This window comes from Ailuropoda melanoleuca, chromosome 3 (genome assembly GCF_002007445.2).
Source record: "Ailuropoda melanoleuca isolate Jingjing chromosome 3, ASM200744v2, whole genome shotgun sequence".
NCBI lineage: Eukaryota > Metazoa > Chordata > Mammalia > Carnivora > Ursidae > Ailuropoda > Ailuropoda melanoleuca.
In genome coordinates this window covers 33706061-33721049 of record NC_048220.1, presented here as the reverse complement: position 1 = coordinate 33721049, position 14989 = coordinate 33706061, and the positions used below count along the sequence as shown (strand labels likewise).

At 35.6% G+C, this 14989-nt stretch overlaps 1 protein-coding gene across 6 annotated transcripts in view; it reads right to left on the bottom strand.

Annotated features, from left to right (window-relative positions):
* Positions 1-14989, bottom strand: part of TCERG1 (transcription elongation regulator 1) — a 62936-nt gene that overhangs the window by 9720 nt on the left and 38227 nt on the right. For all 6 annotated transcript variants that reach the window (XR_004624067.1, XM_034656215.1, XM_034656217.1 and 3 more), the window contains 2 exons: positions 7721-7839; positions 3434-3584 (listed from right to left, as the gene is read on the bottom strand). Coding sequence is in view for 5 of the 6 variants with exons in the window: in XM_034656215.1 (XP_034512106.1) it covers positions 3434-3584; positions 7721-7839 (270 nt within the window). In the remaining variant the exon portion in view is untranslated. The remainder of the gene's footprint in view (positions 1-3433; positions 3585-7720; positions 7840-14989) is intronic.

Genomic DNA, 14989 nt, shown 5'->3' with positions numbered 1-14989 from the left:
GACCAAGGGAATGAGAAATTAGGAATGGAACCGTTTCTTCTGCCTATTCCAACCCTCACTTTCCCTGTGAGAGGATTAAAAGGGAGGATGATGTCCTTTCTGGAGAATACCTGTAACGTTGTAAGAGTTTCCCTATCAGAGATTTTTTAAAAAAAGACAAGAGCTAACCAGCTGTGGATTTCTTTACTACTGAACTTAGCTCTTGCTTTTTTTTGGAATAGTAAGAAATACTCATAAACCCATTATTTCCAGACAGTGAAAAAGAAACTACTTGATATAGTGATTTAACAATTTTTCTGCTCATCTTGTGTACTTTGTATCTGACACGATGAACACCCAATTCCTAGATGCATATAATTACAAAGCAAAACTGACTAAATTTATGTTAAATAAAGCTTGCAAGCTATATCAAATAGGAATCTTTCCAAGCCATAGGAATTTATATTGAATTAAGGCAATTTTCATATATTAGACATGAAACCTATAAAGAAAGGATTATCATATAAGGCTTTTAAAAATGTGTGATGTATAAACAAAATGTGTGATGTAACTTTAAATAAAGTTACATTTCCTTTCACTGTGGATACTACCATGACAAGCTATTACACGGCTTACCAAAGCTGCTATTTGTATGGGAATTATTTTAACAACTGCGTAAATGTCAAAAAAAATATACGTTACCACTACCAGCAATTCAAGTCTCTATATCCCCTATTTTCTTCTCTCTCCAAATGGAAGTACCTTACCATCTAGGCTGGTCAGTTTAACAGGGAAAAATAGTCTCCCTAGCCTAATGTAATTTGTTCCTAACTTGTAACCTAAATTTAACTTGTTCAAAATGAAATTTAAGGAGGGTAGAGGGAAAATCGCCAACTTTATGAGAGGATTAACTATTATATGCAACTTCAAATGTGTTGTTACAAAAGGTATATTCCTTGAACCACAATTTTATAAAAACTGGTTATAATAAAAAATTGTAATAACATAAACAAAAACTTGAGGGTAGCTCTTTTGGCAAACAAAACAGCCCAGTAAAATAGTTTAACAGAGTTTTAGGAACATTTTTTATAAAACTGAAAATTACCAGTAAAAGCTACATGAAATGATTTTATGCTTTAGCTTAAAAATGTCTACTGAAGGAAAAAAAAGTGACTTCACCAAAAGTCAATATCCTTCATAGGTTTTTGCCTCAGCAAATAATAACCTTTAAACCTTTACTATTCAGCTATTAATTACATTATCTCAATGCTACAAACAGCAGCTAGAGAATCACAAGAATAAAGAAATTCCAATATACCAGCACCATGCTACTAGCACTAATCCTACCACTCAATTACAGTTGAAATGTGATTTTAAAAAAATGGTATAGAAAATATACTTCATAAAATAAATATACAGTAAGTCATGAAGAAAGTGGTAAAACTTCACTAACCAGCTACTTCTCAGAATGTGAATATAAAATACACTATATTTAAACCCTTACTTTAAAGATTTCTGTTTCCATAGCCTAGTGAGTATTTTGCATTCTTTAAACTGGCTGAGAAAGTTTCACTTTAGTAATTTCTGGCCTCTTTTTAAAAAATTTAATAATGATAGAAAACTAAACCTATAATTTCGAGAATTTTACAATCCAAAGAAAATAAAGATGAATATATTAGGTGTATTTAGATGTAGCATCTATTTAATTTATTTCAATTAACACATTCTGGGCACAACTCTCATCACTTCATAAGGAAAAAGACTAAAAAAATGTAAAGTACCGGAACTGCGGGAGGCTAAAGTCACCACACAGAGATACCAATTCTTTCCTCACTAGGGGATCCCATAATACTTTGCGTATCAGTGATTGACAGCTGTCAGACTGAACTGATTGACAGGCCACACAGCACAAAACTGTAAAGTCTATCCACTTGTTATAAAACAGAATACACAAAATAGTTATAAAAAAAGTGTTTAGAAAAAGAACATTAGTTACAAATGCAAAGAGAAAAACATTCAATTTGTATAAAAGCAATCACACAGTAGCAATCATTTACTTGACTTTCTTTAATCAAATAGATTATTACTAAAAGTCAAAAGTAGCAAACAATTCATTAACATGACTCTAATTCAACACTCAATTTTGCACATTTCCTGAGAAGTATAATCATTTGAAAAAAAAATTTAAAGTTACATCACACATTTTGTTTATACATCACACATTTTTTAAAGCCTTATATGATAATCCTTTCTTTATAGGTTTCATGTCTAATATATGAAAATTGTCTTAATTCAATATAAATTCCTATGGCTTGGAAAGATTCCTATTTGATATAGCTTGCAAGCTTTATTTAACATTACTTCCTGTTGAAGTAATTCTGAAAGGATCTACACTGAAGCCCAATATATCATATAATCAGGAAACCTCAGGTGTTTCTGACAAAGTCATTTCACCCAATACTACTGCTATTTACAGTGAAAGAGGCTTCTTCTCAGTAAGAGTGGTATTACTTCCCTAACATTTCTTAACAGAATTTGTGATGTTTTAACTTTCTGGAATAACAGGCCATTTTAAATGTCAAAAATGATTAGGCTTCAGAGGTTCTTTTTCCCCATTCACAAAGCACACAGGGACACTAAGGAGAGTGGCTGCATGTTTTGATGGTTCATGCACCACTGGTGCCGCCTCCACCAGCCTGCTTCTCCAGCGGTGGGCTGCTCTCCATTCCTGACACTGCTCTCAAATGACATTTGGAATTCATTAATCTTTAATAGCTGACCTTTATTTCTGATAAGCAATAATTCATATGTAAGATATGTTTACTAAAAGATTAGAAAGTCACTAAAATGCTATCTTTTAGAAGGCAAAAAAGATAAAAAAGCTTTTTGAAATTTAAAGGTTACCGCTTATTAAGAATCTTGAAATCTTAGCAAGCACCAGTGAATAGACAGACCTAACAGTCAGTTCTGGGTTTACTGGGCATCTCTGTATTAATAAATTGTAAATGTAAAATAAAATATAAAGCACATCTAGGTAGTTTAGTGAAGTTATTAAAATAAACATCACAGGGCACCTAGGTGGCTCGGTTGGTTAAGTGTCTGCCTTTGGCTCAGGTCATGATCCCAGGGTCCTGGGATCAAGCCCCACATGGGGCTCAGCGGGGAGCCTGCTTCTTTCTCTCCCTCTTCCCCTCACCCTATTTGTGCTCTCTCTCACTATCTCTCTCTCTCAAATAAAAAAAATCCTTAAAAAATAAAAAATAAAAAAAACATCATGAAAGTAAAGGGACAATTCACACATATAAACGACTATAAAAGTTAACTTATAAAGCTAAACAGTAAATGCGAGTCCTTTAATTTATGCCCATGAACAAGATTAGCAACACAGCCCCATATTAGTCCCTTCCTAGTCACACTCCCATCAATCACACCACCAGAACTAAAACCATCTTACCTTCTCACCTCTGGTCTTCGAATCTTCTTTCTCTTTCTTCCTTGCAGCTGCCACAAATTCATTAAACAAGGCTTCTCGATCTTTCATCTTTTCGATTGCTTTGAATCTTGAATCTTTAGCATGCTTGGCTGCAAATTCACTAAAAGTAGCTCTGCAACAAAATGGCAAGTGTGCTAACTTTGGTAGAGCTATTTCTGCTTGTAGAAAGGTATAGCAGAAGACACCATTTTTCCAGCAAAGGTATGTGCCAAAGAGTCACTGAGCCCCAATATCTGCCCAAACAGTGAATAATGAGCTACAGAAAGGAGTAAAAAAGGGCTAAAGGGTGAAAATGTGGTTAGCGCTTTGTATACTATCAACATGATACTGGGGGATAACACAGAGAGCAAAAAATGTATGTGCTTCAAGAGACTTCAGAGCTCATCTATTTCCACACGAAGAAGAGGCTGAGTCTTGCTTCCAGCCATGGAGGAGTAACTTTATTGAATTAGCTCTTGTTCCAGAAACAACTGTGAAACAGGACAAAATATATGAAGCAACTGATTTCAAAACAGTGAACAACAGGTAGAGTACTAAGACTGAGGAAAGCCCCACTGCCCTCTGCCTTAGGACAACTTCCCAAGAGACCGTACTCCAAGCAGAGTACAGCAGTCTCAATAGCCAGAAGCAGTGAAGATCAGTTTGGGTGCTAAAATGGCAGAGGAAAAAGCTATAGCAAGAGAGTACACCACAAATATACCTAAAAGCAATTCCCCATGAGTGGACAGCCAAGGCTGGACTGCAATAGCAGGGAAAGACCATGCCCCCCACCAAAGTGAAAGTGCCACATGGTTAAGAGCAAAAAACAGATCTTAGAAATTGATAGTACAGAAAAAGGATAGCATTTGGACAATGAAGTCCACAAAAGATGCACAGGGAGAAAAAGCTGGACTGCTGAAAAACACCTTCTACCTTGAGATCCACACCTGTTAACAAAGCCTTACATCAAAACTAACTTAACATGATCAGCCTGTAATAAAGCGAGCTGCCTGTGAAAACAAAAATCCAGAATTTCCAACATTCAATCAGAAAACACGAAATGCGCAAAGAATGCATAATCCATACCAAAAAATTTTTTAAATCAAAAGAAACCAAACCCAAAATGCCCAGATGTTTTAGGCAGAGACAAATCCTTTAAAATTATTATAATTATACTGAAAGAAAAGTAGGGTCAAAGAACTAAAAACAAGTCTTAATGAATGAACAAAAAAAAGGGAGTTTCAGCAGAGATACAGAAAATAGAAAAAAAGAACCTAAAGCTAACTGAAAGGAAAAATTCACTGGATGGGCTTAACAAAAGAGGAGACACAAATAAAGAGCCAGTGACTCCAAGTTAGATCAGTAACAGTTATCTAATAAAAGAGTACACAGAAAAAAAATTACGGGGAGGAAGAGAATAGTCTCAGGGATATGTGAGATAATACCAAACACTTTAAAATAGGCGTAATTAGAATTTTAAAAGAGAAACTGAATGAATCAGAGCAGGAAAAAAAAAAATTTCCAGATTTGATGAAAACATCAATGTAGAGAAATGCAAAAAGCACAGCAAATTGCCAAGCAGGCTATATTAAAAAGATGAGGCCTATGAAGGCTAATGAGGCTCACCATTAAAAAAAAATTTTTTTCTTCACAAATAAAAGGCATTTATATAGCTTTCATACATTTTGATAGACTCAACATTTTAAGCTTTCACCTTACATAATAGTAATTTGCTCTTATAAAAATACTCCCATATTTATCATGTTTTTAGAGGGGAAAAATAAATCTTACTTTCTCCTTTTAAGAACTATTTAACTATTTCAATGCACATATAAAACACATCTTCTCAGGTGTTAAAGGTTCTACTGTAACTTTCATTATAAAGAAAAAATTGGTTAACTTCAGAATTTAGAATTTAAAACATCAACTGAAAACTAGGAGTACCACTCACAGCTCACATTTGCTATTTTTATGCTTTGGCAACCAAACCCAGATTCTAGAAATCTTTTACATGTAACTGTTGTTACTCAGAATACCTAATTTCATTAATTCAACATTTTTAACAAAAGGATATATTGCAAACCTGGTTTGAATGGATATGTAACTTTGATAAAATTTTAACGTAAAAATTGCATGTCCCAGAAAAGGGATCACATGTAGTCCACCATATGTTTTCTTTTCATGATAAATTAAGCACCCTGCATTGTAATTTTAAGAGAAGAGCAATTACTACTATGACTAAAGAATAAACCTTTTTTTAAAATGTAAAATCAACTTATAAAAGTGAGAATTATTTTACAGGTATTTCCATTACTTGTAATAACACAGTTAAAATAATTATTATTTTTCACCAGAAAAGACCAAGAAGTTGTTTTAAAATTAGATTCAGATAGATTTTTATATGACTCATCTCTTAACTCCAAAAAGCACTGCTTGGTAACACACATGTTAACCTTTTTTCTCAGGGAGAGTTGACAGTGGATAATAGTATTAGGAGGCCAGTAGAGTGACCAGGAGTTGACCCTAGGAGGAATGCCTTAAGACTTCCATCAAAATAGAAAAAAGATGGAGAATGGGCACTAAGGTAATTGTCCCCAGTCATTCTTTCCCTTAGAATAAACTCCAGGGCTTTTTATCTACAAACTCTATTAAAAAACTTTGTCGATAGTAGTCTTTTTCCATTACAAAGTGAACTTAAGTTCATGGATACTATTTTCTCCATTTTAAGTTTTTCCTTCTCATTTTCTGTCATTCACTAAAATTGGTACTAATCTCTATGTTAGTGTTGAATGTATTAATGTAACAATACAGCACAATGTCCCCAGTGCCAAGACTTCTAGTTATTTGCCTCATGGCTTTATTTTTTGAAGTAACCTGCAAAGTACAGATCACTCCAACAATTCTATCAGCCCCAAAGAACACCAACAGGATACTGTCACACAGCAAGACTTTATTTGTCAAATCCACAAAATGGAAATCTCTTCAGAGTCTCAGTTATTGCCAGATTCATAATGGTTTTAATAAATAGATATATTTTGCTGAATCACTTGAAAACAAGCTGCAGACATCACGAGACTTCATAAATATTTCAGCATGTATTTCCCTCGGAGTAAACCCTTTTCCCTCCACCACCACAATACCCCAAAAAACTATGAATTCTCTAATATGTAGTAACAAACCATGTTCAAATTTCCTCAACTGCCTCCCAAAGTGTCTTTTATAACCCAGTCTCAAGTATCTGACCCAAGATCTCACCCTTCTGATAAACCAAACAGAAAGGCCCAAGATCCCTTGGAGAGTCTGAAACTCAATTACCCCCTGACAAATATTACATTCTTTAGAGCCACAAATACTGCTAGCTTTATTGTCTGAAATGCATATTAATACCATAGGTTTCTCTTCATTTTTCAAATATAAAATGGTAATACCAAATACACTTTCTCAAACAACATCACTCTTCTCTATCTCCAATGACAAAAGTAAATGTTTAAACAAGATGAATTTTTATAAAAACCACCATTTAACCCAGATGCTCCGTGATTCTACCCTATAGTTTTGGAAATTCTCCATGTTATGAGGTGTTCACAGCAGCCTAATAACACAACTGCTAAAACTAAGCCATAAATAAAACGTAATTCTCCCTTACCTAGACTATTCAGTGTTAACACCAGAATCTAATTGAAATCCCACATTCATTTGGGCAAGTTACCTAATTCTTACTTTCCCTATCTGCAAAATAGGTATGAGAGGAGTACATTAATCATGCACGTAAGTTTGTACATATATCTTTAAATGCACATAAAATACCCACGAAATGATGCCATTATTGTTATGATGCTAGTCACATAAGTTTAGAATGTCTCATCTTCTTCAGCCCATTATGCATACTCAATAGCCATTAACAATCAATTGCAAATGTCAGACAAAAACATAATCTAGACAGAGAGGTCCTTGACCACTTCAATTCAATCAAAATAATGTTCCTGCGCTGCGAGTTTTTATGTGTAAAACTTTAAGGATGGAGACAGATTTTTTTTTTTTAATCATTTACCAGTTTCTAGAGAAGGAAAATTATTCCCATAGGGAAGCTTTTAGAACAAAGGTAACCTTGAAAACCAACACCTCTCAAAGGGCACAAGAGAGTCCTCTAAGGGAATGCAGCCACCAATAATCAAATAATCCAATTATCCAAAAGATACGTATTCTCTTAGCTGATCTTAGGAGAAAGCACATAAATATCTTGAAATGTTACAGTAATGAACCATATACCTTGGATTAAATTTTGCTTCTTCCATCATTTTTTTGAAATCTTCCTTGGCTTGCATTATTTTGTTTTTCTTTTCCCTGCGTTCTTCCTCTGCCCTCGTCTTTACATACTGATCAAATACCTATCACAAAAATAAACCAATTTGACAAGTTAGTCTTTCATATAAATAATTTAATTACCAAACTATGGAATCTATAAGAAAATACGAAGTCATTATCTTTGTCCAAAATGTAATAGAAAAATACACTAACTATAGATATCTCAATTATATGCAGATTACCTATAGCAAGTCTCAGAAGCCCACCGTTTAGATTTCCAGAACAAAGCTAAAAGCCCCTGTAATTTTCATTTTCCCTGATTACAAATAGAATACACGTTTACTAAAAAAATTTCAGGCAATAAAAAAATGTATAAAAGAAATTACTACAGTCCTTCCAAATCTCTTCTAGAAAAAAAAAATCAATAGTATGGAACAGAGCTTAAATTCATTTCTGTGGTTCTCTTTAAGGAATAACTATTTTCATCAAAATGTAATGCTTTACATCTATCCTATAATGTTTTCCCACATAATAATATATAGACAAGATAATAACTGAACATACACGCCTATTTCCTGTTTTCTTCAAACGCCAATAAAATGCCAATAAAGGTTGTTGGGTTTTTTTTAAATCACAAACCAACAAGAACAGACCAGTGGGGAAAAAGAGAAAGAGCAACTCTCAATGGTTGAAAAGCACATGGATAACTAGTAAAGGACTTGGTGGACACGAGAAAGCAGACCCTAACTCAGCAGTCAACAAAACAAAGAAACCAGTTTTTTTTCATTAGAGAATCCTCAAATAGCTCCACAAGTGACAGCACCAGATATCCACAGAAGTGAGGGTAGAGTATAGCTACAATAAGACTGTTTAAGAATGAGTCAATTAGTAAATCCCCTTTGCCAACTTCATGTACTGGGGGGCACTGCCACTCCTGAACCTCAGTAAAAGGCAAGTGATTAGTCTCTAGAACAAGGGATGGCAATTCACAATCTGCTGGCCAAATCTGGCCTGCTGCCTGTTTTTACACAGCCCAAAAAAGCTTTAACATTTTTAAACGGTTAGGAAAAAAACATACTAGAAAATTTCATGACATTTCATGACCCATGACAATTAAATGAAATCCAAATTTTAGGGTCCATAACTAAAGCTTTACTTGAACAGTCATGTTCACTCCTTTACATGTATCGAGCTGAAGAATTACAATATAGTGAAAGAGACCAGATGGCCCCCAAAGACCAGATAATAAATGCCTGATGTTTTATGTTAAAATTTTGCTGATTGTTGCTCTAAAAGGTAAAGCGGTATCTCTGGCCTTGGTTGGGAGTGGGGGTGGGGGGAAGGACATGAATTAGAAATGAGGCATAATCAGAGAACACAGCGAATTAACCAGTTACATACCAAACAGAAAGACACAGTTCTCCCAGAACAAAAGCAGTAAGGGCTGTGTCCTCTCATCAGGACACTAAAGGTTCTTATCAAGAATCTGACCAGCCTAAAAATTACCTGCATCAGGAGATCCTCAACAAACTGGCTTAAATCACCCTACAGCAGGGTTTTTCAACCTCAGCACTTACGACACTTGGGCCAGATAATGTTTAGCAGCATCCGTGGCCACCAGATGCCAAAAGCACCCCCTCAGTTGTGACAACCAAAAATGTCTCCTAGGGCAAAACTGCCTCTGAGTGAGAAGCAAGGCTTTAGAGTAAAGCCACACTGTGGGAGCCCACTTAGATGCTCAGAGTGCCCAAAGAGCATTTTAGTGCTTCATTCCTAATCATGAGAAGTCAGGGTCTCTTTAAAGACATCTACGGAAACTCTTCAGCATGAAAAATAGAAACCAAAATAGAAAACAGAACCTATGCAGGAAAACGAAAACTTAAAAAAATCCTCAAATATCTCATAAAACTAAGATACTATAACTATAAAACAAGTAAAACAAAAAAGAAATCCTAGAAATTAAAGGATGACAGAAGAAATAAAAAATTAAAGGATTAGACTATAAAGATGAGAAAGTCACCCAAAATATTTTTTTTTAAAAAGGGCAGAGGTAGAAGACAAGAGAAAAGAAACTTTAAGGACAAGCCCAGAGGGGCAAATTCTCTGTCCCAGAAACAAAAAATAAACAGGTGGAAACAAATCAAAAAAGCAATACAAGAAAATTTCCCAGAACTGAAAGGTACAAATTCACATACTAGAAGGGCCGCCAAGGGCCCAGCACAATGGGCCCCTTCCACCAAGGCACATAATCACCACGAGATCTCAGAACTCTGTACACTAAGAGAAGATCCTACATGCCTATGAAGGAAAAATAAACATGTCCATAAACAAAGGAACAAGTAACAGATGGCTTCAAAAACAACAATGAAAACTAGAAAAAGAGCAACATCTTCAAAATCCTGAAAAAGATTTCCAATTTCAAATATCTTAACCAAACAATTCCAAATTAAGGATATACAATAAAGGTGTTTTCAAATATGTCAGGCTTCAGGAATTTATTTCCCATGCATATTTTCCCAAGAAGCTGTTAGTACAGAAATGAAATGCGTCAAAAGGGAGTAAACCAAGAAAGAAAAGAATTATGATGGAGGAAACAGGTGAACCCTCCCCACTCACACCCCTACCCCACCAAAAAGAGAGATGAGGGAAATCCCAGGATGATGGTTAAGACTGGACATCCTCAAAAATGACAGCAATACATCAGGAGTAAAGAGCAACCAGTCCAGAATGAAGCAAGTCAGAAGGCTCCGGAAGAAATGTCTTCAGAAAGATAAAACTGGGGCAGCACTCTAATATTTTTCCTAGCATATCTTATAGAACTATTTGACTATTTAAATGTGTGCATGCACATCTTCAGAAAAAGTCAAACAAAAAATGTTCTCTTTAAAAAACTTCAGACTTATTTCCAGGTCAGGCCATATATATCTACTAATCTTTAATAGCTGTATAGAAATTTCTACAATTATCTCACCAGTCTCCTGCTAGGCATTTAGGTCATTTTCAGTACCCTCTAAATATAGCACTGCAATAAATCCTGAAAGCATCTGTATGCTGATGGAAATGGGAAAGAGGGCTCTTTCCAACCCCTCTCTCTTTTCTTGGTACATACTTTTTCTTTTCCTTTCTTTCTTTCTTTTTTTTTTTTTTTTTAAGATTTATCCATTTCAGAGAGAGAGAGTGCACCAGGGAGTGGCAGGGGGGAGGGGCAGCCAACTCGGTGGGTCGGGTCCTGGGCCCCAGCCAAATGAGCCACCCATGCACCCCCTTGGTATATACTTTCTTATTTGTAAAAGTAGTAAATGAGAAATAAAACCCAAGTGAATTTATGTTAACTTTCTTTTCAGAAGCTCAAGAAAACTTCACATCCCCTCCTCTGGGATATACCACACCAAGATTAGGAATCACTAGCTGAGATGAAGTTCTCAAAGAAAATTAGGAGTTCTGTTATGCTTCCAAGTTTCTCCTAATTATTTATGTCATGCCTCCCAATACACTTGGGCTTCATGTTCTTATTTTAAGCAGTTATTTTCTTACAAAATCAACTTGTGAACAAAATGTTGTAATTAACACCATGAAAGTTACTAAGTTTTTAAAAATAATTCCTAGTTGACTTTTGTAGGCATAATCAAAACCATCCAAATTAAAGGGATATACTCTCTAAGCCAAAGCAGCTTCTAGGGTGCTGGTAATATTCCATTTCTTTGCTTTTTTTTTACACTTTACTGAGTTATGATTGACATACAAAAGATATACATATTTAATGTATACAATTTGGTAAGTTTGGAGATAAATATACATCTGGGAAACCACCAAAGTCTGCCAAAAACATATCGCCGCCAAAACGTTCCTCCAGCCCTTTTAATTTATTCTTATTTTGTGTGCGATATTAAGAACACTTCACAGAAGATTTATCATCTTAGCAAAATGTGGAGCATCAAATACAGTACTGCTGGCTATAGGCACTATGCTGTACAAACCTCTAGGACTTAGCCATCTTGCAAAACTATTTATGCACACTTTTTGTGAAACTTATGATTTTTAGACTTTTCTGCATATACATTTTTCTTCAAAATATAAAATTTGTAAAAAGTATGGGTGTGATATTGTGTTGTAAGAAAAAATGTATTAAGAATGCAATACTGGGGCGCCTGGGTGGCACAGCGGTTAAGCGTCTGCCTTCGGCTCAGGGCGTGATCCCAGCATTATGGGATCGAGCCCCCACATCAGGCTCCTCCGCTATGAGCCTGCTTCTTCCTCTCCCACTCCCCCTGCTTGTGTTCCCTCTCTCGCTGGCTATCTCTCTCTCTGTCAAATAAATAAATAAAATCTTAAAAAAAAAAAAAAAGAATGCAATATTGCCATTTGTAACAACACAGATGGAGCTAGAGAGTATTACGCTAAGCAAAATAAGTCAAGAGAAAGACAAATACCGTATGATTCCACTCATACGTGGAATTTAAGAAACAAAACAAATGAGCAAAGGGAAGAAAGAGTGAGAGACAAACCAAGAAACAGACTCTTAACTACAGAGTGAAATGGGTGATGGGGATGAAGGAGCGCACTTGTTGGGATGAGCATCGGGTGTTGTATGGAAGTGCTGAATCACTATATTGTGTACCAGAAACTAATTATTACAATGCATGCTAACTAACTGGAATTTAAATAAAAAAGAAAAAAATATATATTTGGTCTTCATCCTGGCTCCTGGCCAGAGTTCCTAAAACCCTTATAATTTCCTAAGTGGTAAGAGTGACAGGGGCACCTACTGTTGTACCTGGCTTTTGTCCTGTAGCTTTGAAATAGATAAAGGTAAAAAGAACAATTTTATGTTATTCATAACAAGGCCCTTTCACCTTTATCTAAGTTAGTGTCAGTGAAGTGATTTCTGGAAAACTTCTATATAACCACAGGATGGCAGATACTTGCCAGTGGAACCAACCATGTCATTACAGCACTGGAATTTTCAAGGGCTGTGATTGAGTCCAATCACCAATGGTCAATGACTTAATCGATCATACCTATGTCATGCTGCCTCCATAAAAATCAAAACCAAGGGTTCAGAGAGCTACTGGCATGGTGAATACATCCATGTGCCAGGAGAATGGCATACTCCCAACTCCACAGGGACAGAATCTCCAGCATCCAGGACCCTTCCAGATCTCACCCTATGTACATCATCTGATGTTCAATTGTATCCTTTATCATAATCCTTTCTTATATTATAAACCAGTAAACATAAGTGTTTTCCAGGGTTCTGTGAGCCATTAGAGCAAATTATTAAACCTGAGGAGGGTACTATAGGAATCCATGATTTGTAGCCAAACTCAACAAAAGGGTACAGAACCTGGGAACCTACTACTTGTGATTGGCATTCAAAGAGAGGGAGGTTTTGTTGGACTATAAACCCTCAATCTGTGGGATCTGATCCTAACTCCACGCAGACAGTGTCAGAATTCAATTTAATGGTAGGTCAGCCAGCTACTGTCAGATAACTGATTGATGTGGGAAAATACCTATACATTTGATGTCCAAGTATTCAATAGTTTTTCCTTTTCAACAGGTCTCCATTATTTGACTCTCACTTCAATTTATTTTTCTTTAAGATTTTATTTATTTGACACAGAGAGAGAGACAGAGAGAGAGGGAACACAAGCAGGGGAAGTGGGAGAGAGAGAAGCACACTTCCTGCTGATCAGGGAGCCCGATACAGGGCTCGATCCCAGGACCCCGGGATCAGGACCTCAGCCAAAGGCACAGGCTTAACAACTGAGCCACCCACGCACCCCTGATTCTCACTTCAATTTAATTCAATTTATAATTTGAGACTGACTCAGTAACAGTGGCCAAGACAGCCAGCTGACAGTCAGTAACTATCCTGGTAATGTATTACCATATTATAACACTATCAATCTTAAAAAGCTCTCAATAACACATACTACATTAAAATGTTTATTTTTGAAATAAAGTAAGAGACAATTTACTTTAAAATGTTAGCATAACTAGTCTCTACACCAGAGCCTAAAATCCTGCATGGAAATGCTCGGATTCTGCTGAAAAATGTTATTCACTTTAAAACTTGTTAAAACAAAAAACAAATACAACAAAAATATTTCCGACTCCTTCAGTGATCTTTTATCAAAAACAAGATTATATAAGGAATATCTTAAGTTAAAATTTATGGTTACAATTATATAAAATACTTCTTTTATAATGACGTGAAATATACATAATCTACAGATAACTAGAAAAGTGAGAGAGATGTACTTTTAGATTTTAAGACATTTTCAATGAAACTGTTGTTTTTTAAAATCAAAACACAGATTTCAGAAATGAAGTCACAAAGTCCAAATATGTAACCTAGCACTTAATTGGTTTCTCCTTGATTTTATACTTTTATGCAAAGAATAAAACTACGTACTGAAAAAGTACATTGATTAATGCCAAGTGTAAGCTTCCCTTTTCATTTCTTACACTCCAGTTGTAAGAATTCTACTCAAACAGCATGAGAACCTTTAAGTACAGCTTTTATTTAAATAAAATAATGCTTGATATTTTTCCTTTCTTTAACTATTACTCTTAATAGGAGGTAACACAATCAGCTTACAAGATGCCTCCTAAATTGGGAAAGAATTTCAGCTCTCAAAAAATAGTTGTAATTTAACTCAGTAAGAAACTGTAACACTCAGTAGCATGAACAGAAAGTCACAAGAATTTTAAAGTAAACCTCCAGAGATATTTAGGCTAAGCACTGTTCCAGGCATTACACATACAGCAACGAACAAAACAAAGTTCCAGCACTCAAGAGTTTATAATCTGCAGTAGGAAGAGACAGAAGATAAGGTAATTTTAGATAATAATCAGAGCTATGAGGGGGCGCCTGGGTGGCACAGCGGTTAAGCGTCTGCCTTCGGCTCAGGGCGTGATCCTGGCGTTATGGGATCGAGCCCCACATCAGGCTCCTCTGCTGTGAGCCTGCTTCTTCCTCTCCCACTCCCCCTGCTTGTGTTCCCTCTCTCGCTGGCTGTCTCTATCTCTGTCAAATAAATAAATAAAATCTTTAAAAAAAAAAAAAAAATAATCAGAGCTATGAGTGCTATAAAGGAAAGAAGGCAAAGAGATAACATTGATCAGAAGGCACTTGTACAAGCACCTGAATAAAATGATAGAGCATATACAGACACCTGGGGGAAGAACATTCCAGACAGAGAGAAAAGCAAGTACCAGAATGCGCCT